The sequence below is a fragment of the Felis catus genome, chromosome C1, assembly GCF_018350175.1.
Source record: "Felis catus isolate Fca126 chromosome C1, F.catus_Fca126_mat1.0, whole genome shotgun sequence".
NCBI lineage: Eukaryota > Metazoa > Chordata > Mammalia > Carnivora > Felidae > Felis > Felis catus.
Genome location: NC_058375.1, coordinates 159661717 through 159689351, shown reverse-complemented (window position 1 = coordinate 159689351; position 27635 = coordinate 159661717). Strand labels below are relative to the sequence as shown.

General features: G+C 34.6%; 1 protein-coding gene across 1 annotated transcript in view; it reads left to right on the top strand.

The window, feature by feature from the left end:
- The window catches only part of TLK1 (tousled like kinase 1), a 147060-nt gene that overhangs the window by 79473 nt on the left and 39952 nt on the right, over nt 1–27635 (top strand). Inside the window, exons 4-11 of the mRNA XM_011285316.4 lie at nt 2409–2484; nt 7057–7103; nt 8772–8867; nt 10178–10267; nt 11628–11720; nt 15516–15626; nt 15728–15864; nt 20106–20294. Of these exons, the coding sequence (XP_011283618.1) occupies nt 2409–2484; nt 7057–7103; nt 8772–8867; nt 10178–10267; nt 11628–11720; nt 15516–15626; nt 15728–15864; nt 20106–20294 (839 nt within the window). The remainder of the gene's footprint in view (nt 1–2408; nt 2485–7056; nt 7104–8771; nt 8868–10177; nt 10268–11627; nt 11721–15515; nt 15627–15727; nt 15865–20105; nt 20295–27635) is intronic.

The following is a 27635-nucleotide window of genomic DNA, read 5'->3' as shown; positions in this document are numbered from 1 at the left end:
AAATGTAGCCTCTCATCTAACTGGTCCAGTGTTACCTGCAATGTATTTTAGAAAATAATGTGGAACCATTTAGATAGACAGTGTTTCCAGTATAACTTTTAGAATTGTATTATTCTGTGTGGATTCTTTGTTGTTTATCAAAAGTTAGCTAGTCAAGACTTAAAATGGAATTCAGATGGGATACTGTCATGCTTAAAAATTAGTATAACATTTGGGTGCCTGGGTGGCTCAGTTGGTTGAGCATCCGACTTCGCGTTGGGTCATGATCTCACAGTTCATGAGTTTGAGCCCCACATTGGGCTCTGTGTTGACAACTCAGAGCCTGGAGCCTGCTTTGGATTCTGTGTTTCCCCCCACTCATGCCGTGTGTGTGTGTGTTTGTGTGTGTGTGTGTGTGTGTGTGTGTGTGTGTGTGTGTGTGTCTCAAAAATTAATAAACATTAAAAAAAATTAGTGTAACATTAAACTTGTGAAAAACCGTATATTCTTGATTTTAAATTATATTTTTTACATAGATAAAGTTGGGAAGGATATGAATAAATATTATTTGCGAATCAGTTCTTTTTTTGTTTAAGATAGATTTTAGGGTTGTTTATAAAAATGTTAACCTAGAATTTTTAATTTAGTGTTATTTTGAAGAAAATAGAAGATTGGTTATTGTTTGTCTGAGTTTGATAACTAAACTCTGAACTACTTACCCTAAATTGTTGGTACATCAGTCTGCCTTCTGAATAGATTGCAAGTTAGAGTGGATTTCTTTAAGATATCTGGTTTGTGTTGTGAAAACATATAGGCAGTTTATTGATAGACATAATGAATTTTATTTACAAACTTGATAAAATTTTGAAGTTTTTTTGTACAGTTGATTCATTCAGTTCTGGATATAGGGCAGGTAACATGTCACATAGAGAAAAAAAGACCATTCCGGCCTTGAAAGTACAGAGTTGAATTTGATTTCCATCCTGGTTACCTTGAATAAGTTATTTAATATTCATGTATTTATCAAGTGATAACTGTATGCAGGAATGGGAGAATGGGAAGGTGAGGTGGGAAGATGGTGTCACTCCTGTTTTAAAGAATTCAGATTCTAAACATTCACTTCATCCTCTCAGAATCTGTTATCTTGTTGATAAAAATGAGGGTAAGAAAACTTAAAATCTCCATGATAATACTGAAGAGGAATCATAGATGCTCAACATGAGTTAGGTTATGTGTTGTCATTCATACTGTTTAATCATAGACTATTCATACAACAAAATATGGAATATGTTCCTTCCTTGTTTGGGGACTACATTGCCTTTAGAGATTTATTTTAAGTTGCCTCGATGTTTCATTCATTCAAACATTCTTTGTTCTGGCACCAGACGTACTTGCCAAGCTTCTAGAATTTGAGGGCCTTGTGCCATTGCCTTGTGCTTTTGCTCTTAGTTTTAATCTTTAAGCACAACAGTCTGTCAACACTCCATGAAAATTACTTGTCATTTTAGCCTGATGAAAATACTAATTTGGGAATAAGCCATCATCCAGGGTGGGGTGTCTGCAGACTTTTTCTGTAAAGGGCCAGATATTTTAGGCTCTGTAGACCATAGAGTCTCTGTAGGAACTAACTCTGCTGTTGTAGTCTGAAGGCAACCATAGATAGTACATAAATGAATGAGTGTGGCTGTGTTCCAATAAAACTTTATTTATGGACACTCAAATTTGAATTTCTTAAAATTTTCATATCATAGTATTTTAATTATTAAATTTTTGGTTATTTAAAAAAGTAAAAGTTAGGCTTAGGTTGGGCCTTACAAAAACAGGTGGCTGGCCAGATTTGGCCAGTGGGTTGTAGTTTGCTGTCCCCTAATTTAGGGCACAATCTACAAATTTGCTCTAATTGTTGTTACATAATAATTGGTAAACATTTAGGTGAATGGTCCTTTTTAGTAGGGATTGTATATATATCAGAGTTTAAGTTTGCTCTTTTCTTTTTCATCCGAGTTTACTTTTATAGACTAAATATGTGTGAATAATAGAAAGCTAATAGGAATAAGTTTTTATTCTTTATTTTTGTTGTTTTTTACCCAATCCAGTTAAGAATGTGAAGAACTTTCATTTTTCTTTAAAGATGTTAAAGAACAGTCTTTAAAAAGGCTAATTACTCTCAGATTTTCACTCACCTCAAATCAGATTCTGTAAATGTGAATTTCACGTAATGTGTGTAAGTCTTCTGTACTTTGAATTTTAAAAGCTTACACAGTAGAAAATTTTATCTTTTAATAAATTGTGTAAAAGTAACTATTCATTTATATCACATGAACACTACTGAACAAAACCGTTTTTGAAAATGAAAATAATTTGTATAGTGACTAATAATTTGTATGTAAAAAGTATATTTTTAAATTCTGTTAACTTGCTTTCTATAGACACCAGAGAAGAAACAATCGGAATCATCTAGAGGAAGAAAGAGAAAATCAGAAAACCAGAATGAAAGTAGTCAGGGTAAGTGAAACAAAATCTCCTTTCAGAGCCAAATGACCATTTACAATTAATTATTCTGATTTTTTAATCAGTAGTTTAACTGTACAAGTAATACTGTGTTTTTGTAATTTCTATAGCTATTATGTAACTTATGCATTACTAATAGTTTAGAAATGTACTTCTATAAGAAATAATAATATGAAATTGGAATCTTTTTTGTAGCACAGATAGTTAGTGTATGGTTACTATTTTTAGGCTTTTTGACATTTCCCTTATTTTTTTTATTTGAGAATTAAAAAGGCAAGTATCATGTCCAAACCTTATCTTATCCCTTTCATTTTTCTTTCTTTATCTGAATTACGGTATTGAAGTGGCTTCTTGTCTTCGAATAAGAACATTAGATGTCACTTTAAAGTGCAAGTACCCAAAGCTTGCTTTGGTTATTAAAGACTTTATATTAAGACTTTTATTAAAGCACCAACTTTTTCTTTCCAAACTTGTTTGTTCTTCATTCTTTGTTGCATACCTACCCTTTGTGATATAGGCTAAGAAGATGGTTTTCATTAGACTACACAACTCTTGTAATGGACAACAAAATAGTATTGTCCTTTAATTTGGCTACTCAAAATTAAATACAATAAATTGGTTCTTCAATCACATGTAATGACTTTATACATATATTACATGTTTTAGAGCCACTTACTTTAGCTGTGAAGACTTAAGGCCACGAACATGTGGTATCCTAGTATTTACATGTGGCACTGGCATCAAGAAATGTACTTGAAGCAACTGTCTGTGTGGAAGGAAGGAGTTAAACCACTCTAGCATCTTTCTGTAGACGTGTGGTACTTTGTATCTCAGTCTGCTCTGAGCTTGTTTTTGGTCTTGGTGTAGTTCCACCAGCTTGTGATTAGTGGACTTGGGAGTTTGATTTAGTGTAAAGATACATTAGTTATGATAGTTTCAACTCTAGTTTTAAAAACTCACTTAAAAGCAGGTCCCAAATTAGGGTGGGACTTCTGGGGTGGTTGATCCAACCCAGATCCTATGTTTTTAAGAATCCATGTTTATTTCTTTGTGGTCTGCTATCCACAGAATTGTCTGGTTTCCTTACGGTTTTAGAATGGTTGCCAATTTTGATTGGATTTACTTGCTTCAGCTTTCACACTTGTATTTGCTTTAGAGAGAGTTGGCTTTCTATGTTTTTCCCCTTTCTTTGAACGTTAGCTTCTTCAAGTCCAGAGCAAACTTCTCTTATAATCTGGTCAGCCAGAATTGGATCATGAGTCCATTCCAAACCCAGTTATGTCCATAGACATACTATTGCCCTTACAAAAATCAGGTCCATCTCTGAAATTGAAAGTGGGTAAAATTCCTTTTAGAAATGAAGGCTTTGTGGAGAGGGGACGATACCTGAACAAAATTAGATTTCTGATCAGTAGGGGGGGGGAAATTAGGATGGAGGCCAGACAGGAGTCAGCTTCTTCTGAAATTACATGTGCTATGTAGGGGAGGGAATGTTAACAGAGCAAAATTTGTGTTCAGTTAGGGAAAAAGGATTAGGGAAATAGCTTCTGGATAGATAACCAAAAATGTCTCTGTCTTCATCAAAGGATAGCATCTTCAGAATCTGCAGGAAAGTTGTTATAGGCAGAAGGAAAATTCCTTGGGTTATACAGGCATACCTTAGAGATACTTCAGGTTTGGTTCTAGACCATCAAAATAAAGCAGATATCACAGTAAACAAGTTAAATGAATTTTTTGGATTCTCAGGGTATATAAAAGTATATTTATACTATACCATAGTCTATTAAGCATGCAATAGCATTATGTCTAAAAAGCATCATGCATTTCTTAATTTAAAAACATTGCTAAAAAATGCTGTCATCTGAGCTTTCAGTGAGTTGTAATCACTGATAACAGTGATTATTTGCCATAACAAATATAATAATAATGAAAAAGCTTGAAATATTGCAAGAATTACCAAAGTGTGACACAGAGACATAAAGTGAACAAATGCTATCTATTGGAAAAACAGTGCCTATAGACTTGCTCAGTGCAAGGTTGCCATAGACCCTTCAATTTGTGTTTAAACACACACACACACACACACACACACACACACACACACACACAAGCACAGTATCAGTGAAGTGCAATGAAACAAGGTATGCCTGTAAAACCTTTTACATTCCTTTCCGACCTCTAAATAAATCTGTATAAAACTATTGTTCAAACTTTCTAGGTAGCGTTTATAGTTGTGAGTACTTAGTTTTTCTTGTTAAACAAAAGAATTTAAGGTTGTTAGGTCACGTGGGTGGCTCAGTCAGTTGAGCATTTGACTTCAGCTCAGGTCATGATATCACGGTTTGTTGAGTTTGAGCCCCACAATGGACTCTCTGCTGTCAGCTTAGAGCCCGCTTCGGATCCTTTGTCCCCCTCTCTCTCTGCTCCTCCCCAATGCTCGCTCTCTCTCTCTCAAAAATAAATACACATTAAAAAATAAAAAAGAATTTAAGGTTGCTGAACTTTAAAATCTTATTGATTGATTGATTGATTTGTTTATGAGGGAGAGAGGGAAAAAGAGAGAGAGAGAGGGAGAGAGGGAAAAAGAGAGAGAGAGAGAGAGAGAGAGATATCAAGCCAGGGAGAGGGAAGAAGGAAAGAGAGAATCTTAAGTAGATTCTATGCTTAGTGTGGAGCCTGATGCAGGGCTTGATCTCACGACCCTGGGATCATGACCTGAGCCAAAATCATGAGTTGAATGCTCAACTGACTGAGCCACCCAGGCACCCCTTAAAATGTAACCTTTGTTCATCTCAGTAGTGCCTGGCACATAGTAACCACTTCAAGTATTTGTTATATAAATAAAATAAATGAATAAATTAATATAAGTCAGTGTTAAATTGATAAATGTGTGTGTTTATATTATCCGAAGCTTTTGACTTCATGATGTCATCAGGTTTTATTTGTATTGAAGAAATCCTGTATTCTGTATAGTTCCAATGAAGGGTGGGTGCCTCTTATCCAAAAAAGTATCTTTAAACACAGTATTTCTTAGCACCTTCTTAATTCAATATATTTTTTTAAGTTTTTATTTAAATTCTAATTAGTTAACATATATATTAAAATTGATTTCAGGTGTCGAATTTAGTGATTCGTCACTTACATATAACAGCCCAGTACTCTTCACAAGTGCCCTCCTTAATCCCCATCACGCATTTAGCCTATCCCTTGCCCTTAATTCAGGATTTATAAAATTGATTCTTTTTAGGGCAAAACTTTTAATCAAAGAACTGTGATATATAATGATTTGGACCACTTTATCAATATGGTCATAAGAGCAATATTTAAAATCTAGTTTATTAAAAAACATCCTCTGGGGGCACCTGGCTGGCTCAGTTGATTAAGGGTCCAACTCTTGATTTCAGTTCTTGATCTCATGGTTGGTGAGATCAAGCCCCACATCAGGCTCTGCACTGACAGCATGGAACCAGCTTTGGAGTTTCAGCCCCCCTCTCTTTCTCTCTGCCACGCCCCTGCATGTGTGCACGCTCTTTCTCTCTCTCTCAAAATAAACTTAAAGAAAAACACACAAGAGTGCCTGGGGTGGCTCAGTTATTTAAGCATCTGACTCTTGGTTTTGGCTTAGTCATGATCTCATGTGTTATGAGATTGAGCTCCGCGTCTGGCATTGCACTGACAATGCAGAGCCTGCTTGAGATTTTCTCTCTCCCTTTCTGCCCCTTCCCTGCTTGTGTGCAAACACACTCTTTCTCTCTCTCTCTCTCTCTCTCTCTCTGAAAATAAATAAACTTAAAAAAAAAAAAAAAAAAGAAGAACAACATTCTGTTGATTTGATTTGGGGATGCTTTTTTTTTTTTCAAGTTTATTTTGTTTATTGAGAGAGACAGAGGGTGTGTGAGCAGGCAGAGAGAGAATCTCAAGCAGGCTCCACACTGCCAGTGGGAAGTCTGATGCGGGCTTGAACCAGTGAACTGTGAGATCGTGACCTTAGCCGAAATCGAGAGCTGGATGTTTAACCAACTGAGCCACCCACCCACCCCGGGAATACTTTTTTTAGAAAATCCAAACTTTTACAAAATAACGTTCATATTAAAGCTTGCTATTGTCAGTTTGTTATGATTTTGTGTTAACCAAAGCTTTTATATTATTTACAGGTATGAATTGGTTTGTTATACAGTTGCGACCTATTTTTTTTTAATTCATTGGTTTGCTTTTATGAAATTAGCAGTCATTAAGCAATATGAATAATGTAGTTTTAAAAACAAAATCCTTTAATGTCATTTATATATGTGGTTCTCCAGTAATTGGGACTTTAAAAATTGACATGTTTCTATTGAAATGTCATTTGATTTTTGGATTTCTGAAGTTGGCATCTTACCCTCTGAGGATTCTTAATATAATTCTTTCAATGTCTATCACTACCCAACTAAAATATCATGTTCTTTTTATTAAGCAGATGATTTTTATGTGTATTAGCAAAATCAAGTTTGACACATTCTTTTTCTGATATAGTATGATAGGTAGTCATGACCAGATCTGTAACAGTTTTTTACTTTTATATTCTAGGAAAAAGTATTGGGGGGCGTGGCCACAAAATTAGCGACTATTTTGAAGTAAGTTTATTGATAAATACCTCCAGTTCTTAATATTATTTTGGTATGGGCTGAAATAATTTCTTTGAAGTACAAGTTCAACTTTTGATTATCTACGTGATTAGAGCAGAGTGTCAGTACTATGTAATGTCCTGTCTTCCTAGGAACATTAAAATTTACTTTTATATTCGTATATTCTTGTTGTAATTTTCAAAGTACTTCCTCACATACTTGCTTATAACAGCCCAGGAGATAGGCACAGGAGATATTAGGGTTTCTATATTACAGATGAGGAAACTGAGGACCAGACATGTAAAGTAGCCTATTTAAAGTCAAATTCTAAATGGAAGTGCAAAGAGAGAACTTGAATAACCTCTAGTTTAGAATTGTATCTGCTGTCAGTGCAGCCTTTATGGCACCATAGCAACATTTGAGCCCTGTAGATGGAAGTTAAATAATAGAAATGTGAATCTAAGAGCCCCTGAAAATAATAAATGTGATAAATTTAGATTCTTACCCAATTTAGAATATTACCTTATTCTTTTACACAGAAATACTTTTGGCTACCAGTTTTACATTACAGTACATTAATATGATTGTTAAAACAACAAACATGATCTACTCAGTTGAAAAATACTTATATTTACTTGAGTGTGAGAGCAGAATTTGCCAGTTAGGGGAAGGGCTGCATTAAAAGCTTTTTTTTTTTTTTAACCATCCATTGTGTTTCTTAATTGGATTTACAGAATCTAAGGTAAAACTATTGCTGACCACGGTCTTGTATTGCTAACCTAGTGCTCTTTAGTTAAGGTCAGTCCCTCAGTGTTAATAAGAATCTTTGCCAAAGGTTGGATCAATTCAAATAAACAAATTTCGAGTCTGCTGAATATTCCTCATGTGCCACTAGTTCTGCTAGTCACTGTAGAGTAAAAAATAAATCAGACCAAGTCCCTAGGTTGCAGGAAGACATACTAGGAGGTCCCCATCTCTGCTCTTCTCCTAATACCCTGAGAGGAATCCAGTAGCAGTTTTCTCTTCCCATTCTTGGTAGAGAAGTGAGAAAGGTAGCTGTGGAATAGATTTGGAGGCTTCTCCTCATAGGCACCTAAGTCATGCACTGTAATTCATCTCATGCATGAAAGAAAGGATTGATTTTTATTAGATTTTGTGCTGTTAAACAGAAGAGACTTTGTGTAACTTTTTATATTAAGTGCTACAAACATTTGGATTTTTAACAGATCTAGAGAATGTTGATTCTGTTTTAAGATGGCTTATTACATTCACTAACTTCTACTTGTAAATATGTTAATTTGGGGGTGTTAGGGATTATACCCATTCAACAAACATTTATAAGGAACTATTAAAATTTGAAGGAAAAATAATATATGTTCATTGTTGGGGAGGGGGGGAATTTTTGAGTCTGCTGCAGTAACAAATTAAAACCAGAATGTTAAAAAAAAAATAAGGGTCTTTGCTAAACATAGTCTTTTCATATTCTTGTGATCAGTATTCTCTCTTTAGTCTTTTAGGACTTGGCTGTAACTAACCTTAGTTTTGCTTTTTCTTGACCCATTTAAATCACTACTGAATTTAATTTAAAAGACTATATTTAAATTAATTATTAATATCATGTCTAAAATAACATCCGTCTAAACCTATTTTCATAAAGTGTTTTCTTTTTTTTCTTAGTACCAAGGTGGGAATGGCTCAAGTCCAGTAAGAGGCATACCTCCTGCGATCCGTTCTCCTCAAAATTCGCATTCACATTCCACTCCTTCCTCATCTGTAAGTTTTGACATGTGTAGGGAGTCTTAAATCTACTAACATATGTATGTATGTATACTGAATATCTTTTCATTGAGAACTCCTATATATATTTATTTGTATTTATCTTCTAAGAAAATTATTTTGTGAGGTAGGTTAAATTCTTTTTAATGATTTGGTGCTGTTAGAACGTTATTTCTCAAAGTGAGATCCTTAAGTTAAAGATTTCCTGAATTGATTATATCCAAGAAGTAATGTTTCTATAAAAGAATGCTGTCAAACTTAGGGGACTACAATGAATACTCTTGTATCGGTCCATATTCAGTTACTGATTTCTAATTTCTAATTCTCTTAGAAATTAAATTTCTTAACCACTAAAGTGATAGCATGATTCCTTTCTAGACAAAGGTAGGCAGCCTTTAGCCTTGGACCATTTTATTTCAGCATAGGAGAAGAATCTTGGATCTAAAAATTATCTTACAACTTCTTGGTTTGTTTCTAGTGTATTTAAGTCCTAGTCCTTTTTATATGCATTGTTTTGCATATTGGATTTCATTTTTCCTTATCTTTCATTATATGAAAGTTTAATGTCTAACCAGAAAAGCAGTGTTGGCTCTCAGTAATTTAAAAATGAATTGAAGGTTTTTTTTAAATCAAAGTATCTCTTATTTATTCAAATACCTTGTTTTTATTTCCAGTGTTCCCTTCTGGTCCTTGCTGGTAGACATATAATTAGTTGTATCTTACTTATTTTGTACCTTGGACACATTATATTGTAATATGCAAAATAAACTATAAGACTCAATAATTTTGAGTCGTAGTGATAGCAGTGATACAATGATATAATCTGTTTTCAATGATGTGTTTTAAAACTAGTCACTAGATAAACCATGAAACTCAACAGTAAATTGATATTATACTATATATGGGCATGCATTATTGTCCCTATTAATAAGAATTCTATATTATGATCTTCTCAGTTTTACTTTTTGAGCCATCGTCATTTGTTTTTAATATTTTTGTTTTGAAATAATGTATTTGGCCTTGTTTAACAGATTGAAAGCATTAAAATGTTTTTGATGGTTCTAGGATATAAGCTTCTTGAGGGCAGGGAATATATGGTTGTCTCTTTCATTGCACCTTTATGTAAGGGAGGGTACTCTAAAAATGAATGCTAACTGAATAAACAGTGATAAAAAGTTTTAAAAAGTCAATTATGTTTTAATTCAGTTATTATCCTGATAAAAACATAGGAGGTGTTAAGTAGTTGTTGCTGAGGAGAAGCCTATTTTCTTCTTGCTAATGTAAAAATTTTAATATTTTTTTTTAAGGTTCGACCGAATAGCCCTTCTCCTACTGCATTAGCTTTTGGGGACCACCCTATTTTACAACCAAAGCAGTTATCCTTTAAAATTACTCAGGTAAATAGTAATTGAAATTTCTTTGTGTGATTTGTAAGAAACTAGTGACTTATAAGAAACTTAGTATAATGTAGAAACTAGTGGACATAGTCATAAAGTAAAATTATACATCCAGAAAGCTAATTACTAGACAAAAAAGTAGTTTGTAGGGGGTGAGAAATTGAAACACCCAGTTTACTATCAGCTTGTCCTTTGTTACATGCTGGTTAAATATGTAGATGTTTTGGGGCACCTGGGTGGCTCAGTCGGTTAAGTGTCTGACTCTTGATTTTAGTTCAGGTACATGATCTCATGGTTTGTGAGTTCGCGGTGCTGGCAGTGCGGAGCCTGCTTGGGATTCTTTCTCTCTCCCCCTCTCTCTCTGCCTCTCCCCTGCGCGCGCACTCTCTCTCGCTCGCTCTCTCTCTTTCTCTCTCTCAAGATAAATAAATAAACATTAAAAACTTTTTAAAAATATCTAGATGTTTAAGCATATTAAATAGAACAACCATAACATGTCAATTTTGTTTACTGATTTTTTTTTTTTTTGAACATACCATCCAAATAAATATAATCATCGTCTTCCTGAATCTATTACATTTGTCATATGTGGACATAAAAGGTGTTCATTTTGGGTGTATGTATTTATATACATACATATATATGTGTGTATATAAATTTATATATATGTATAAATTTATATAATTTATATATAAATTTATAAAAATTATACATATATGATAAATTAATAAATATATAATAAATTTATACATAAATTTATATATGTGCTATATACTTAAATATTTGAAAATTGAATATTATATATCTTTTATGCTTATTTGGTTTTATGAATTTTGATTACTAAGTTTTTCATTTTAACTTTTTACGTATGACAGTTTGGGGATGATACTGTCTCAAACCACAGAGATTTGAAGAGTAGATGTTTTTGCTTAACCATCTTTATTACCCAATTTATTGCCATTAGGCTTTTCTGTTAGGTCATGTGCAAATTGTTGTACATGCTTCAAAACTTCAGGCTATTCATTGCTTTCAGTCAATGAATAGTTCATGAAAGTTTTTGCCATGTTCAAAAGTCAGCTAGAGTTGATAGCACAAAGCAGTGGTTTTATTGAATTTTAATGAAGAACATAACAATATTCTAAAACTTTTAGTAATCAGTCTTTTAAATATTTGTAACCTTGTAGAAGTTATACTTCTGAAGATATTAAAACTTAAAACTGTACTAAGACTTTTGGGATAACTTTTATGAACACAAACTCAAATATTTTCTTTGCTTTTTAGAATCAGAGTAAAATCTAGTTTATATTTGCATGCAGTGATATATATAATGAAGATAATCAAATAGTTTTCTTTCATTTAGACTGATCTCACAATGCTGAAATTAGCAGCATTAGAAAGTAATAAAAACCAGGACCTGGAAAAGAAGGAGGGTCGTATAGATGACTTGCTCAGGGTAAGTAATAAGTCATAGAGGGAAAATTGAGTGAATTATTTGGCAATAGTAAAAGTTGAGGAAATACTTAGCAACGTAAAAAAAATTCTATAGCTGAGAAGAATAAGCTTTTTCTGGTAGTTTTAAGTACATGAAAATAACTATTTTAAAGTGCAAATTATTCTTTAAATGTGAATTGAGAAACAGTTGGAGAAATAGAGGGAAGTTTATAAAATTTATTTTTATTTGATCAACTATCATAAGACAGATAGCCATTTTGTGTTAGTTTTAAGGGTGTAATTGATTTTGTCTTAAACCCTCTGATATTTGGTATTATATAAGATGAAGTAACTGCTGCAATCCTGTGAAATTTTTAATGGAAACCTTGCAAAAAGACACATCAGAAAGTATTATAATGTGAGTAAGGTATGAAGCAGTGGTTCTCACTCCATGATGCTCATTAGAATTACCAAATGGGAAAGGTGGGAGGCACTTTATAAAGGTGGCCATGCCTAAACTCCAACCTGAGGGGTTCTGATTAAGTTGATGTGAGGTCAGGGGTTCGGCATTGGTAGTTTTAAAAACTCCTCCAGATAATTATAATTTAAGCCAGCATTAAGAACTTGTGGTATAGAAACTCAGTGAAATCAACACCTGTGGTCTTACCATAATGATCTATACGTTTGAAACTCCCAGCTTGCCTTTTCCTGATCCTATCCCAGTCACTTCTCACATCCCTTTACCATTACCTACTGTTCTAAGTTTTGTATTTATTATGCCTTTGTGTTTCTTTATGCTTTTATCACATGTATCTATACATTCTTAACAACATATTTCAGGGTTTTTTTGAACTTTGCATAAAATTACGCTGAGGACACCTGGGTGGCTCAGTTGGTTGAGCGTCCAACTTCAGCTCAGGTCATTGTCTCATGGCTCATGGGTTCGAGTCCCGCGTTGGGCTGTGTGCTGACGGCTCAGAGCCTGGAGCCTGCTTCGGATTCTGTGTCTCCCTCCCTCTCTCTGCCATTCTCCCATTTGCTCCGTCTCTCTCACAAATATAAATAAAAACATTTTAAAAAAATTACGCTGTATGTACCCTTTTGCCCTGCTTGTTTTCACTAAACATTAAATGTGGAATTGTCATGTACTTTGTTTCATGTTATATAGTAAGGTTTTATATGAATATACCATAATACATCTTTTTGCTGTTGGTAGACATTTTGTTTCTACTTTTTTGCTAATACGAATGGTCCTGCTAACAACATTCTAATACATGTCTTCTAGCACAAATGTGGAAAAATTTGTCTTACGTTATATGCTTAAGAGAGATGTGGCCAGAGTACATGGCATGCACATCTTCAATTTTGCTTTATAATGATGCCAAATTTTTCCCAAAGTGGTTGGATTAGTTTACACTCCTACCGGCAGTGGGCAAGAAATAATCTTGGTGCTTATTATCTTTGTCAAGGCTTATTATAATCAGATATAAGAAATTTTTTTGGCCAATTTGATAGAGGGAAACAGGGTGTCTTTTATTGTGCATTCTCTTTTATCATCTTTTAAAATATTTATTAACTGTGTTTCTTCTGTGAAATAACTGATGTTTTTTGCTCATTTTTTCTTAGTGGGTTGCTATCTTTTTTTTATTGATGTCAGTTTCTTGTTGTTCATATATATTGATTTTCTCCCAGTGTGCAAATTGCCTCTTTATTTCTTCATGCTGTCTTTTGATGATTAGATGCATTTAAAAATTTTATATGATTAAATACATCTTTTTGTTTGTAGTTTATGTTATGTTTGTACCAAGTTATTATCAAAGGTATACCAAAAGAACTGATTTTTTTTTAAATTTCTAATATCATAAAGATATCCCTCTATATTTTCTTTTAAAACCTTTGTAATCTGGGTTTTCAAGACAAGTTGTTAATCTCACTGGAATTTGTTTTTCGGTATGGTGTAAATAAGGTTTCATTTTATTTTCTTTCTATATAGATAATCAGTTGCCCAGCTCATTTAATTGAAACTCCACTCTTTCCTGCCAGTTCCATCATGTAATCTATGTTCCATATACAAGTGGATCTATTTCTGTATTCTCTGCTGCGTTCCATGTTCTATTTGTGTATTCCTACACTGGTATAGCATCTTTTATCATTTAGCAATTATCTTTGTTAGTACCAGAGAACATAAACAGCAATAGTTTAAATGAGATACCATATTAGTTTTTGAGAGGAGAACAGAACTGGTTCTGTCATCACAGAACTGGTGATGTCTTCATAGTGTCTTATGAGATCTTGACTCCTTCAGTTTTTTTATTCCTTTATCCTTAGTGTATGGCTTTTATCTTGAAGGTCATATCAAGGTGTAAAATATTTATTAGAGTCTCATAGTTACGATAGGTTAGCTAGGTACATATCAATCCAGAATAAAACGTAAGCTTTCATTGCTAATAAAGAAAGAGAAAATAGATTTGGGTGATCATAATTGCTGTAGCTTTATATTAAATCTTGATTTGTGATTGAAGAAATATCCTTTCTTTTTTGCTATTTTTGGACTTTTGTAGTTTTAGAGAAATGTTAGAATCAAATTTTGAACACACACACACACCACAGTTTGTTTGAATTGTGCCTAATGAGGAGGGTTTCTTGGTACTGACTTCCATTTGTGTTCCTCTGAGAATCTCTTTATTTTACCCTTTTCCTTGAAAAATAATTTTATTAGGTATATAATTTCAGATTGGTAGCTCTTTTCTCCTAGCATCTTCGATATATTATTATGTCTTTTGGCTTCTACCATGATTGGCCTAGAACTGTGGTTCTCAAAGTATGATTCCCAGACCAGAAGCATCAGCATCCTGTGGAATTTATTAGAAATAATTTTCAGGGGTGCCTGGGTGGCTCAGTCGGTTGAGCGTCTGGCTTCGGCTCAGGTCATGATCTCACAGCTCGTGAGTTCGAGCCCCGCGTCGGGCTCTGTGTTGACAGCTCGGAGCCTGGAGCCTGCTTCGGATTCTGTGTCTCCCCCTCTCTCTGCCCCTAACCCACTTGCATTCTGTCTCTGTCTCTCTCGAAAATAAATAAACATTAAAAAAAATGTTTTAAAGAAAGAAAGAAATAATTTTCAGACCCTACTCCAGACTGACTTATATAGAAACTTGGGGAGTGTGTCCCACCCAGCAGTCTGTATTATAACAAGCTCTCCAGGTTATTCTGTCATTATCCTAGACTAATCTGACTCATCTCCTGAGTTTATATAAGGGCCTTTGCATGAGCATATGGCTGCCTAGAAAGTCAGCAAAATGGGTATCTTATTGCCAAGAAAGATGGTGGAAATAGTTAGCTATTGGGTAGGCATCGGTAGTGTCAGCCCCAAGTATAATGGAGAAAACAGTTTTATCAGTTACAAAAGATGGAAGAGAACTTATATTCATTTTTAAGTGTTAGTCATTTTATATATATATATTTTAGTTATTTTTAACTAAGTGAGATAGATAGTATTGCCCCTATTTTAGAAATACAAAAGAAATAAACTAAGGTTCAGGTAACTGACTGAACTTAGCCAAGGTTATATACCTTAGGATGTGGATTTGAACCATGGAATATGGATACAAATTCCATGTACTTTCCACTGCACAGTTAAGCAACATTTAACAGTATTATGCCACAATAAGTAGATGTTGAAAAAAAAATTTTTAGTATCATACTCAAATCCTTAATTAACCCTTTCTTTTTATATACTTTATTCAGAATGTTAAAAATATTCATCAGTGTCTCATACACACAAATTCTAGACCTTTTCCATTTTCTCCTTATTTTGTAGGCTAATTGTGATCTCAGACGGCAAATAGATGAACAACAAAAATTACTTGAAAAATACAAAGAACGATTAAATAAGTGCATATCAATGAGCAAAAAACTGCTTATTGAAAAGGTAGGTGATTTGTTTCCTTTTCATTCCGCTTGACCCCTTTTTTGCCTTGTACAGTTTTAAATTTTAAATAAATAAAATTGATGATATTTTCCTTCTTCCAGAGTACGCAAGAAAAACTGTCAAGCCGAGAGAAGAGTATGCAAGACAGATTACGCCTTGGGCACTTCACAACAGTTAGACATGGTGCTTCATTTACTGAACAATGGACAGATGGTTTTGCGTTTCAGAATCTCGTGAAGTTAGTCATTCTTACATTTTAAATAATGTAGTGTTCCTTTGAGTTTTTATTACTTGCAAAGATTGTACATTTGGAATTGTGTTCTACATCTACTCCTTACTATTTGAAATCACAGAATTTAGTACATTTGAAAGGAATGTAAAACACAAGTATTACAATTTCAGCTTTAGCAAATTTCTTGATTAGTTAGCATTCATCCATACAGCATGATGTATTATTCTAAACATGACTTTTCAAAATATAAACTGACCTTCCAGCTTTATAGATGATTTGGGAGGGAACTGTAATTGTCATTGGAAGATTTACATCTATATGTATATATATCTTGGGATTTGCCTACTTAGTTTTTTCCCCCCATTCTCCAATCCTTACTTTAGTCTTAGTATTCAGCCCTTGTCTGCTCTCTGTTCCTATGGAAAAGACAAGAACCTTTTCTGTTCTGTTTTAGATACAATAGTTCTAAATCAGTTGAACTGAACCTGTGGCTTCAGTGTTTCTGAGGTAAACTTTAAAACAGAGAAGTTACTGAGTTTAGATGATTGACTCTGTTAAGAAGCCAAGACCTGTGCTGCCCCCCCCCCTTTTTTTTTTTTTGCCGGAAAAATTTTAAAACCTGCAAAGCAGGAGTAGTGGCAGCATCTACATCAGATTTCCTAGAACTCGTTCAGTTATGTGCAAAATGGAGGCAAAGCTGTATCTCCCGTATTATATAAACATCGCTGTTTTAAACACTGGTTCCCAGGACTTAGCACAGAATGGCCTTCTCTATCTCAGTTGATTTCTTCAGCTTTTGTTCAGCACCAGCTGTGCTGGGTGAAAGGTGTACCATAATGAAGGATGTTGTTCTTGTGATGCTAGAGATTTTGGCTTTTAATTCTGTGGATAATACGGAGCTATTAAAGGTTTGTCTGCAGTGTGTGTGGTCAGAATTGAGTTTTAGAAAGATAACTCATCATAATATGGGAATGTTGGAAAGAAGATAAATTGTTGACAGCTGAGATGGGGAGAGGTCTCCAAATGAAAGATGATTAGGTTTGAGCTAAAATATTGACAGTGAAACTAGAGATACGTTTGAGGTAGAAACCATGATTTTTGAGTATTTTAAAAGCAAGAACCTCAGCTGCTAAACCCAGACCTACAGTTGTCCTGGTAATGAATAAAATAAGTTACAGTGTATAACCTTAAATATAAATCTAAAACACAAGCTCTGTTAGTAGTTAAAATTTCTTCACTGAGCTATCAAAAAAGAGCAAAATTGGGGCTTCCGGGTTGGTGAACACGTGGAAGTCTGGGGAGAGCGGTGCAAATGGAGAGGGCGTTGGAACTTCTGTGCCCTTCCCTTGTGCCTTGCCCTATGCACCTCTTCAGTCAGGCTGTTCTTGCTTTGTGCCTTTTTATGATAGGTAAGTAATCTAGTTTTTAAAAAATTACTTGCATTTCTTGAATTGAGGACCTACTGTGTATTGTTATACATACCTTATATCAAGTTACTTATCAGTGTGTATCAAGTAGTTTATCAGTGATAGAACCCAAAGTAGTTGACAGATAAGAGAAATAAATATTAGTAATGTTAAATTAATCTCTAAAATGTGTAGTCATTCCTGAATAATCAGATATTTGCTATATATTCATTCCAGTAATTCTTTACTTTCCGTTAGGATTTTGATCAGTAGGGTTATTGCTGTTTATTTTCATTTATAACATCTTGATTGTGTTCTAAAGTAGCTTTAAAAGTTAACTTTTTAGGGGCGACTGGGTGGCTCAGTCGGTTAGGCGTCCGACTTCGGCTCAGGTCATGATCTCGCGGTCCGTGAGTTTGAGCCCCGTGTCAGGCTCTGGGCTGATGGCTCAGAGCCTGGAGCCTGCTTCCGATTCTGTGTCTCCCTCTCTCTCTGACCCTCCCCGTTCATGCTCTGTCTCTCTCTGTCTCAAAAATAAATAAACTTTACAAAAAATAAAAAATTAAAAAAAAAAAGTTAATTTTTTAAATAAAGTTATTCCTACTTCCAAATGGAAACTGGATTAAAGTCCTGTTCTAGCTTTGCTATTCTTGAATTTTCTCCACCCTTTTACTCTTCTCTGTGGGTGGTTAGTGATTCTTTCATTCTGGTCATATTCTACTACCATCTGGCTAGAACCATAGGAAAGGGCAGTGTGCATGAAGTCAGTTTTGCATCAGCAGAGTAGAAGTTCTGTAGTTCTGGTTTGAGTGGGGGTGGGGAGCCAAGGAATTGAAACATTTGTCTTGTTTTAAATCTTAGTCTTATAACCATGTAGCGTTTTTAAAACTTTTTCTTAGCGTGTTGAGGTGACCTAAAAGGGAACCGGTTACTTTGAGAACAAGTTTGCCTGGCGGCTCTGTCAGTTAAGCATCCAACTTTGGCTCAGCTCTTGATCTCACGGTTCATGGGTTCAAGCCCTGCGTTTTGGGCTCTGTGCTGACAGCTCAGAGCCTGGAGCCTGCTTCGGTTTCTGTGTTTCCCTCTTTCTCTGCCCCTCCCCCGTCTCAAAAATAAACATTAAAAAAAAACCTTCACTGTTAACCTACTCTTGTTCTGGTCAGATTGCTGAAACCTCTAACATGTGTTTTTATAGTAGACATGATATTTAGTAGTTTTTTACAATTAGTAAGCTTTAGATTCTTGAATGGGAAACAGTAATATTTATTTACTTTTATTAATTGCTCATTCTTTAAAGCCATGCTAATTTTTGTTTCCTTCAGGTAGTGAAAATTTCCTCTTTCTTCATAAATGTCTTAAACTGTGTGTGTCGGGGCGGCGGGGGGGGGGGGGTCGCAGAGAGAAAGAGAGAGCAGTCGTGGGTGTGCATGTGGGGAGAGGGAGAGAGAGACTCTCAAGCAGGCGCCATGCTCAGCGCAGAGCCCGACGCAGGGCTTCATCCCACAACCCTGGGATCATGACCTGAGCAGAAATCAAGCGTCAGATAGTCAGATGCTTAATTGACTGAGCCACCCAGGCTCTCCTCTTCTTAAATTTCTCATGTTCAGATCAATTTTTGTTTCAAGATAGCACTTGCACATTCCCCAAATCTTCTTAACAGAGATAAATTTAGAAAATAACACTTTATTAAATTAATATTTGTGGGAATGCAAACTGGTGCAGCCACTCTGGAAAACAGTATGGAGGTTCCTCAAGAAATTAAAAATAGAACCACCCTACAACCCAGCAATTACACAACTAGGTGTTTATCCAGGGGATGCAGGTGTGCTGTTTCGAAGGGACACGTGCACCCCAGTGTTTATAGCAGTGCTATTGACAATAGCCAAAGTATGGAAAGAGCCCAAATGTCCATCATCGGATGATGGCAATCAAAAAGAATGAAATCTTGCCATTTGCAACTAGGTGGATGGAACTAGAGGGTATTGTGCGACATTAGTCAGAAAAGACAAGTATATGGCTTCATTCATATGAGGACTTTAAGATACAAAACAGATGAATATAAGGGAAGGGAAGCAAAAATAATATAAAAACAGGGAGGGGGACAAAACGTAAGAGACTCTTAAATACAGAGAACAAACAGGGTTGCTGGAGGGGTTGGGGGGGGGGATGGGCTAAATGGATAAGGGGCATTAAGGAATCTACTCCTGATATCATTGTTGCACCGTGTGCTAACTAACTTAAATGTAAATTATAAAAAAATAAATTATAGAAAATAAATAATATTACACATTTAAAAAATTCATATTTGTCTTTTATAAGTTTTTCTACAAACAGTAAGTGATCAGATGCATGTTTAAAATATACTCCGTGCTTACCTCTGTTCTTTTTTTAATAGCCCATTTATGTCATTCAGCAAATATTTACTGAATACCTAGTATGTGCTGATTATTGTGGTCGCACCAGAGATACAATAGGGTAGAAAATAGATGCAGTCTCTGTTCTCATGGAGTAATGTAGTCTAACTAGAGACATTCTAATCAAATGTCTGTAGGATTGATGCTTATTAGAAAGAAGGAAGCGGAGATCTACAAGCTACCATGAGATTATATATGGCAACACAGCTTTCCCTAGTTCAAGGGATTTAGGGAATTTAGAAATGAATGCTTCAAATTAGACCTAGAAAGTGAGTACAAGTTAGTTCAGAAAGGTGGAACCATAATTTATGTTTATGTTATATGATTTGTTAAATGATTTTTTCATGTTTATTAATGTATTTTCATCTTTTAACTGTGAAGAGTAAACAAAAAGTAAATACGGTTTTTTACATTTATTTTTATACAGGCAACAAGAATGGGTGAATCAGCAAAGGGAAGATATTGAAAGGCAAAGGAAACTTCTAGCCAAGCGCAAACCTCCCACAGCTAATAATTCTCAGGCACCCTCTACCAATTCTGAACCAAAACAAAGGAAAAACAAAGCAGTCAATGGAGCAGAGAATGATCCCTTTGTTAGACCAAATTTACCACAACTGTAAGCCTCCATTTTAACTTCTCTTTTTTTTTTAATTGTTGCCAATGAGCATGAATGTTTGTGATAGATGTTATTTGTAGTTAAACTAATACTTAAATACTAAAAGTAGTTATGGCCAGGAATGAAGGCAGTATTGAAATTTATGACTAAATTAATAATCTCCAGATATCTGAATTCTGCCTTTGTAAGTGGAGATTTATTAATCCTCTTTTAAAGTAGAGATTTAGGTAGCTAAGAGGAAACTGGAATCCACTCTTTCTTCATGTCTGAATGGTAATCAGTTATCAGTTTTGATTATTTCAATTCAGTGTTTCCATTAATGTTCCTTTTTCTGAGAAAATGTTAAGTAATATAACTGACGTATTTTTTTTAACCTGTGAAAGCAATACGTTGGTAAGTTGTAGGTATTGTTTATTCCCTTCCTGCTTTTACTTATTTTCTGAATTTTCTGCATTAATGATGAATTTATAGTTCAAGGGACAAAGACATTTTTAAATCATTAAATGCTTATGATAGAAAATTGGGAAAATATGAAAGAACATAATAAAACAATATAGACCATGATCCCATCCCACAGAGAAGACCATTTTTAAAATGTTGACTTAAAGATACATCCAAATTTCTATAATTTTTCTGTTCTGCAGGAACTTAAGTTTATGAGTAGAAAATACACACCCACCCATCCCCATTTGATATTTTTATGTGGATGTATTCTTTCTCTCCTTTGTTGGAAGGTCGTGTTTCACTTATGCTTTGATTCCCATCCCTGGCTACATGAGGGACCTCTTCTATCTGATACTCCTTTATCTTACATCGTTGACTTTGTTCTTTACTGATTCCTTCCTTTTAGAAAACAAAATGAAACAAAAAACTCTGCTGCCATTATATATCTCTACCCTAGTCTCCATATTCTGTCATCTTTATTAACCAGGTTTCCCAAAAGACTTACTTGGGCCAGTCTCTTCTGCCTCAACTTCTCTTTTGTCCTTTCTTAAGTGAAATTGCCTTTTAAACATTATCTTTTTGATGCTCAGTGTCCTAGACATTTGAGTCTTTAACTTGGCAACGTTGAATATTGTTGACTTCTTATTTTTTCCCAGTTCTCTTTCTTGCCTATTTCTTTTGAAATACCTTGTTATCCTAATTTTCATTTTAACTCTTCTGGCTCATCTTCTCAGTCTCTTCTGTGGACATTATTTACTCTACCAGTTTGTAAAATGTAGGTGTTTTAAGGATCTGTCTTGGCCATCTTACTTCCTCCCCTACATATTCTTGAAAACTAGCTACTCTTAGAATTTCAGTTACCACATATGTGCTACTGACATCCAAGATTTGATCTCCAGTACACTTTTCTCTTGAGTATTAAATATTTGTATCTCAGTTTTGAATGTCATATCCTTGCATAGTTGATATTGGTACTTCAGTGCTTCACAGGAACCTCTAATGCAGCCTTTTCAAAACCATATTTACTAAAAACACAAAACATTTATTGTTATTCCTATTCTAGTCTGTCTCTTTCTGTCTACACACACACATCCACATACACACCCCTTGCCTTTTCCTGTGTTCTGTTAGTAAATTGTATTACCATTCTCTAAGTTTCACATGCCAAATTTTGATTATCATCCTTAATATTATAAATCAAGATTCCATTTATTTTTCTTTATTATTTTTCATCAAAAATAGGTGATAATTTTTCAAATTCCATCTCAAAATCTACCTCCATCTTCAAGCCTTTCCTGATTGGGGAGCAGCAGAGGGCTTTTGTAAATTGGAATTGAAACGTTCAGCTATTGATATTTTTTTTAATTTAGCAAACGGTTAACTTTTTGTAAATCAGTAAATTTGTTGCTTGATAAAAGGTAGTGGGTAGAAAAGTGGTTATATAGAATACAGTATGTGTTAGCTTTAACCCCACTCCTGTAAGACACTAGTCCTTCCAGATCTCAATTATATCCACCTATGCAAGTCCCCACTGACACCATTCTAACTCAGGTTAGTCATCTCTTACTTGGGTTATTTTTTACCCCTACCTCTCCTTTCAGCATTAGTCCAGCAATCCAATTCATTTTCATTTTGCAATCAGAATCATTTTTGCAAAATACGATCCTTTCGTTCTCTTCCTTATCACCCTAACATAGCTTTCTGTTACCTGAATGATAAAATCCAAAAGTCCCAAGATGACTATTTAAAAAAAATTTTTTTAAGTTTATTTATTTATTTTGAGAAAGAGAGAGCATAAACAGGGGAGGGGCAGAGGGAGAGAATCCCAGACAGGCCCCACACTGTCAGCACGGAGCCTGATGTGGGGCTCCATCCCACAAACTGTGAGATCATGACCTGAGCCAAAATCGAGAGTTGGATGCTTAACCACCCGAGCCACCGGGCTAAGATGGATGCGTCACCGCCCTAAGAGGACTTCTTCAGAGCACTTTTCCATTGGATATTCTCTCCTGCTTTGTTGAAGATTAGTTGGCCATAATTTTGTGGGTCTATTTCTGGGTTCTCTATTCTGTTTCATTGATCTGAATGTCTGTTTTTGTGCCTCAGAGCACCTTGATCTGGCATCTTCTGACCACTCTAGCCTCATCTTTTGTCGTTAACTGTTGCCTACCCTTCACTGCCGACTTTCAAACTCCAAACCATTCTTTTAATTTCTGTTCATCGTTTAAATCCCATGCTAGGTATTTCCTCCTAAAAGCTTTTCCTTGATCCCTGAAGAATAGGAGTTAATGATCACTGTAAGGTAAAGTGATAGTGCCCTCTGTCTCTTCAGTCACAGCATCACCATTCACTCAGTTAATGACACTAGAAATATTGTAGATGTTTCCCCTTGCCTCATTCTCTGTGTCTGTTTCTGTAGCGTCTTGTATTTGTCCATCATTTCCACTATCTTAGTATTGAACCTCATCTCTTTTTTTTTTTAACCTAGATTACTGTTAAAATTGATTCTCTTCATGTCAGTTTCACCTTTAACCTCCTTCACTGGCCTTTAAGATAAAATTCACCCTCATGAAGGACTCTTTGTAGGCCTTCTTATTTTTCTCATTTTTCTCTTTCACTTCACTCCCAATATCTGCCTTCTGCATCTTACGTTAAACTCTTTTAGTTCTCTAAATGGGTTGAGCTTTCTTGTTTCTGTGCCTTCGTACATCTTGTTCTTTCCTTTTCTTCACCTGTCTCATTTCCTATCCATCCTTTAACGCTTGGCTCACATACCACTTTCAATAGGAAGCCACCTCTGACATTTTTTCTTCCCATTGTCTCTCCCCTCAGATTAGGTGCCCATAGCCTTTTATATGTGCCTGTGTATATACTGTAGCATTTATCTCACGTTTTTAGCTCTATATTTCCAATATGTAGCACAGTTTCCTGGCATATGGAAAGTGGTCAGTAAATGCTAAATTCCAGTACATAAGCATTGGGTTGAATTTCATTTTCTCCTCAGTAGACCATTTTTCTGGTTTGTTACAGGTGTTTTGCTTACTACTTGTCTTCCAAGGTGCTGATAGCCCTAACTATAGTTTAATAATCATAGACTTATCTCATTTCCACCACACTTTATTGTATATGTTGACTGAGAACTAACCCTGAAGTTATACTGCTCTGTGTTCTTGAAATGGCAAATGAAGTGATACTACATAGTAGTTTTATTGCATGTTTATACAAATGCAGCTTTAAATGGGGAAAAGAAGCCGTAGAAGGACGTTGATTCATATATTATTATACTTTGATTTTAGTGGCTATACTCTGCAACTGCCTTTTTTTGTTTGTTTTTTGTTTTTTGGGTTTTTTTTGAGAGAGAGAGAGGGAGAGAGAGAGAGAATCTCAAGCAGGCTTTGCACTGTCAGTGTGGAGCCTGACTTGTGACTCAGTCTGACAACCGTGAGATAATGACCTGAGCCAAAATCAAGAGTCAGACGCTCAACCGACTCAGTCACCCAGGTGCCCAAGTCTTTGCAACTGTCTTCTAAAAATTCCTTTTAAATCACTGTTTAGTGGTAACTAGAACATCTAGTGTGTTTGTAAAACATCTGGTATAATTAGCATAGAGACTTTGAATCTTTAATTATTTTTCTTTTTTAAATTTTTTTAATGTTCATTTATTTTGGAGAGAGACCGAGTGTGAGCGGGGGAGGGCCAGAGAGAGACAGAAAACCTGAAGTAGGCTCCAGGCTCTGTGCTGACAGTGCGGGGCTCAAACTCACAAACTATGAGATCATGACCCGAGCTGAAGTCAGATGCTCAATTGACTGAACCACCCAGGTGCCCCTAATTATTTTTCTGTCAAGAAGTTAATCTAGAAAAAGAAGTTACCTACTATGTAGTGGTTAGGACTTTAACTTCTGTAGATGGTCAGATGTGGTTATTTTTTGTAAGCTACATTTTTTGAGCCTACATTTCTTCACTTTTAAAAGTACCTACATCATAATGTTGAGAAGATGGTATGAGGTAATACATGTAAATGTAAAGTACTTGCATGGTTCCTGGCTCTTTACGGATTTTTATCTACCAGCAAGATTCAGTCAGGTGTTTTAGGTAGTAGTTTCTAATTTTAGTCATAAAGACTTGTATTATTCAGAGTAGTTTGCATAAGATAGTATTATCTATGGATGTGTAAATGACCCTTGGGTTAATTAATGACCTTTGTAATTAATTTTAATTAAGATTTGGCCTCATGTTAAATATATTTTCAATATCCTGATTTTATTTATGCATTTCATGTTTCACAGAGGATGATTGCAAAGTAAACAGTAATATTTTACCTTATATTTTATATTAATGAAGTTTTAGAGGTTACTGTGTTTTCTCATGAAAGCTTTAATTTTAGCTCAAGATTATATTTTATGTAGCATAAAGTTATTTAATGGATTACTTGTCTTCTATAAATAACATAATAGACTTAATAAGATTTATTTTTAATTTTTTTTTCAACGTTTATTTATAAATAAGATTTATTTTTAGAACAGTTTTAGTGTACAGCAAAATTGAGCAGACAGTAGAAGAGTTCTCATCTATTCCTTGTCCCCACATATAACCTTCCCCACTATCAGTACCCTCCACTAGAGTGGGACATTTGTTACAGTTGATGAACCTGCATTGACACATCATTGTCACCCAGAGTTTACAGTGTACATTAAAGTTCACCTTTGGTAGTTTACATTTTATTGGCTTTGATAAATATTTAATTGATTTTTTTAAAAAACATGCCTGAAAAATCTTTCATTGGAGCATTTTAATCTATTTTCATTTCATCTGTTATTTATTAGGGCTTAAATTTGGTCTTTATTTGATTTATCCTGCCTCATCCCTGACCCATTTTTTTTTCTTTTTATTGGGTTGCTCAGTTTTTGTTTACTAGACAAGTCACCTGACCATAGAAAAACCATCTTGAATGGAGCAGAAGCTGTATTTGAAGATTAGATAATTGAGAATATTTTAAAACAGATTAACAAAATCAATCTATAGATTTATAGAGGCCAAAGAATTCCAAGTAGGATGAATAAAAAGAAATACTCACCTAGGAACATCATAATGAAATTTCAGAAACAAGGCAAAGAGGAAAAATTCTTAAAAGTAGCCAGAGGATGAAAAAAAGATATTGGGACTCTAAGTTAAGACAAAAATATTCCAGGTAAATGCTGTGTATGAGACTCAGTAAAATTTTAAGGCAAAAAAAGTACAAAGAAATAGTGGTTATTTCAGAACTATAAATAAAGTTCAAATCACCAGGAACATACAGTAATTCTAAATTTGCATGCATGTAATAATATGACCTCAAGATAAATAAAAAATTATACTTTCAGGAGATAAAAACAGATCCACAAATCATAATAGATTTCAGCATACAACATTTTATAGTAATTGAACATACAGATAAAATTTTAATGTTTATTTATTTTTGAGAGAGAGACAGAATGCGAGTTGGGGAGGAGCAGAGAGAGAAAGGGACACAAAATCCGAAGCAGGCTGCAAGCTCTGAGCTGTCAGCACAGAGCCCTACATAGGGCTCGAACTCCCAAACCGTGAGATCATGACCTGAGCTGAAGTTGGATGCTTAACCGACTAAGCCACCCAGGTGCCCCGAACATATAGATAAAATTAAAAAAACAAAACAAAAAACAGTGTAGGTATAGAAAATTTCAGTGAGATTGACAAATTTGACACTTGCAGAATATCTCCTAACATCTGCAGAATATGTCATTTTCTTTTTTAAGCACGGACTTTTATAGGAATTTACCATGTTAGGTCATAAAGTTAAGTTTCAACAAATTTCAAAAGATTGAAAGAGTTTGTATAAGACTGGGCATTGTTTCTTCCTTAAATGTTTGGTAGAACTCCTGGGTGAAACTTAAAGGATTAGAATCATAGAATATGACCTCTGATCACAGTGGAATGAAACGAGAAATCAGTAACAAAAAAGGTATTGAAAAAATTTTCAATGGAAATGAGAAAAATATTTTTGGATGAGTGATAGTGAAAGTGCTGCGTGGCCAAATTTGTGAGATAAATCTGACACCGTATCTGGGGGACATTAATAGCTTCATGTACATATATATGAAAAGCAGAAAAACTCAAACTTTATAAATTAAGCATCCATTTCAGTAAGTTAGAAGATGAGCAAAGACTTAACCAAAGAAAAGGGGAAAAGATAAGAGCAGAAATTAACAATACAGGAAATATATACAATACAGAGAATCAACCAATCCAAAAAAAATGTGTTTTTTTCCCCCTAAAAGCTAAACTAATAAAATTGAGAAAGAGAGAAGACAACCATTATCAGGAATGAAAAAAGGAATGTTACTACGGAGTCTACAGATATTTAAAGGAAAACAAAATACATATTATAAATGGCTTAAGGGGTCCCTGCATGGCTCAGTTGGTTAAACATCTGACCCTTGATTTCAGCTCAGGTCATGATCTCATGGTTCCTGAGATGGAGACTCTGGCTCTGCCCTGACAGTGCAGAGCCTGCTTGGGATTCTCTCTCTCCCTCTTTCTCTGCCCCTCCCTCACTCATGCTTGCTCTCTCTCAAAATAAATAAATAATCATTAAAAAAATAAATGGCTTAAATTTGAAATTTTTTGTGAAATGGGTTAATTTCTAGAAAAATCTAACTTAACAAAGTTGACATTGGAAGAAACAAAAGTCTAAATAGTTCTATAACTATTAAAGAAATTGAACCTGTAATTAAAAAGGTACAGATGACTTCATTTATGAATTGTAAACTCCAGGTACAGATGACTTCATTTATGAATTGTAACATCCATTTAAGGAAGAAATAGTGCCACTCTTTTTAAAACTTTTTTTTAAAGAATAATTAAGTCAGAAATACTTCC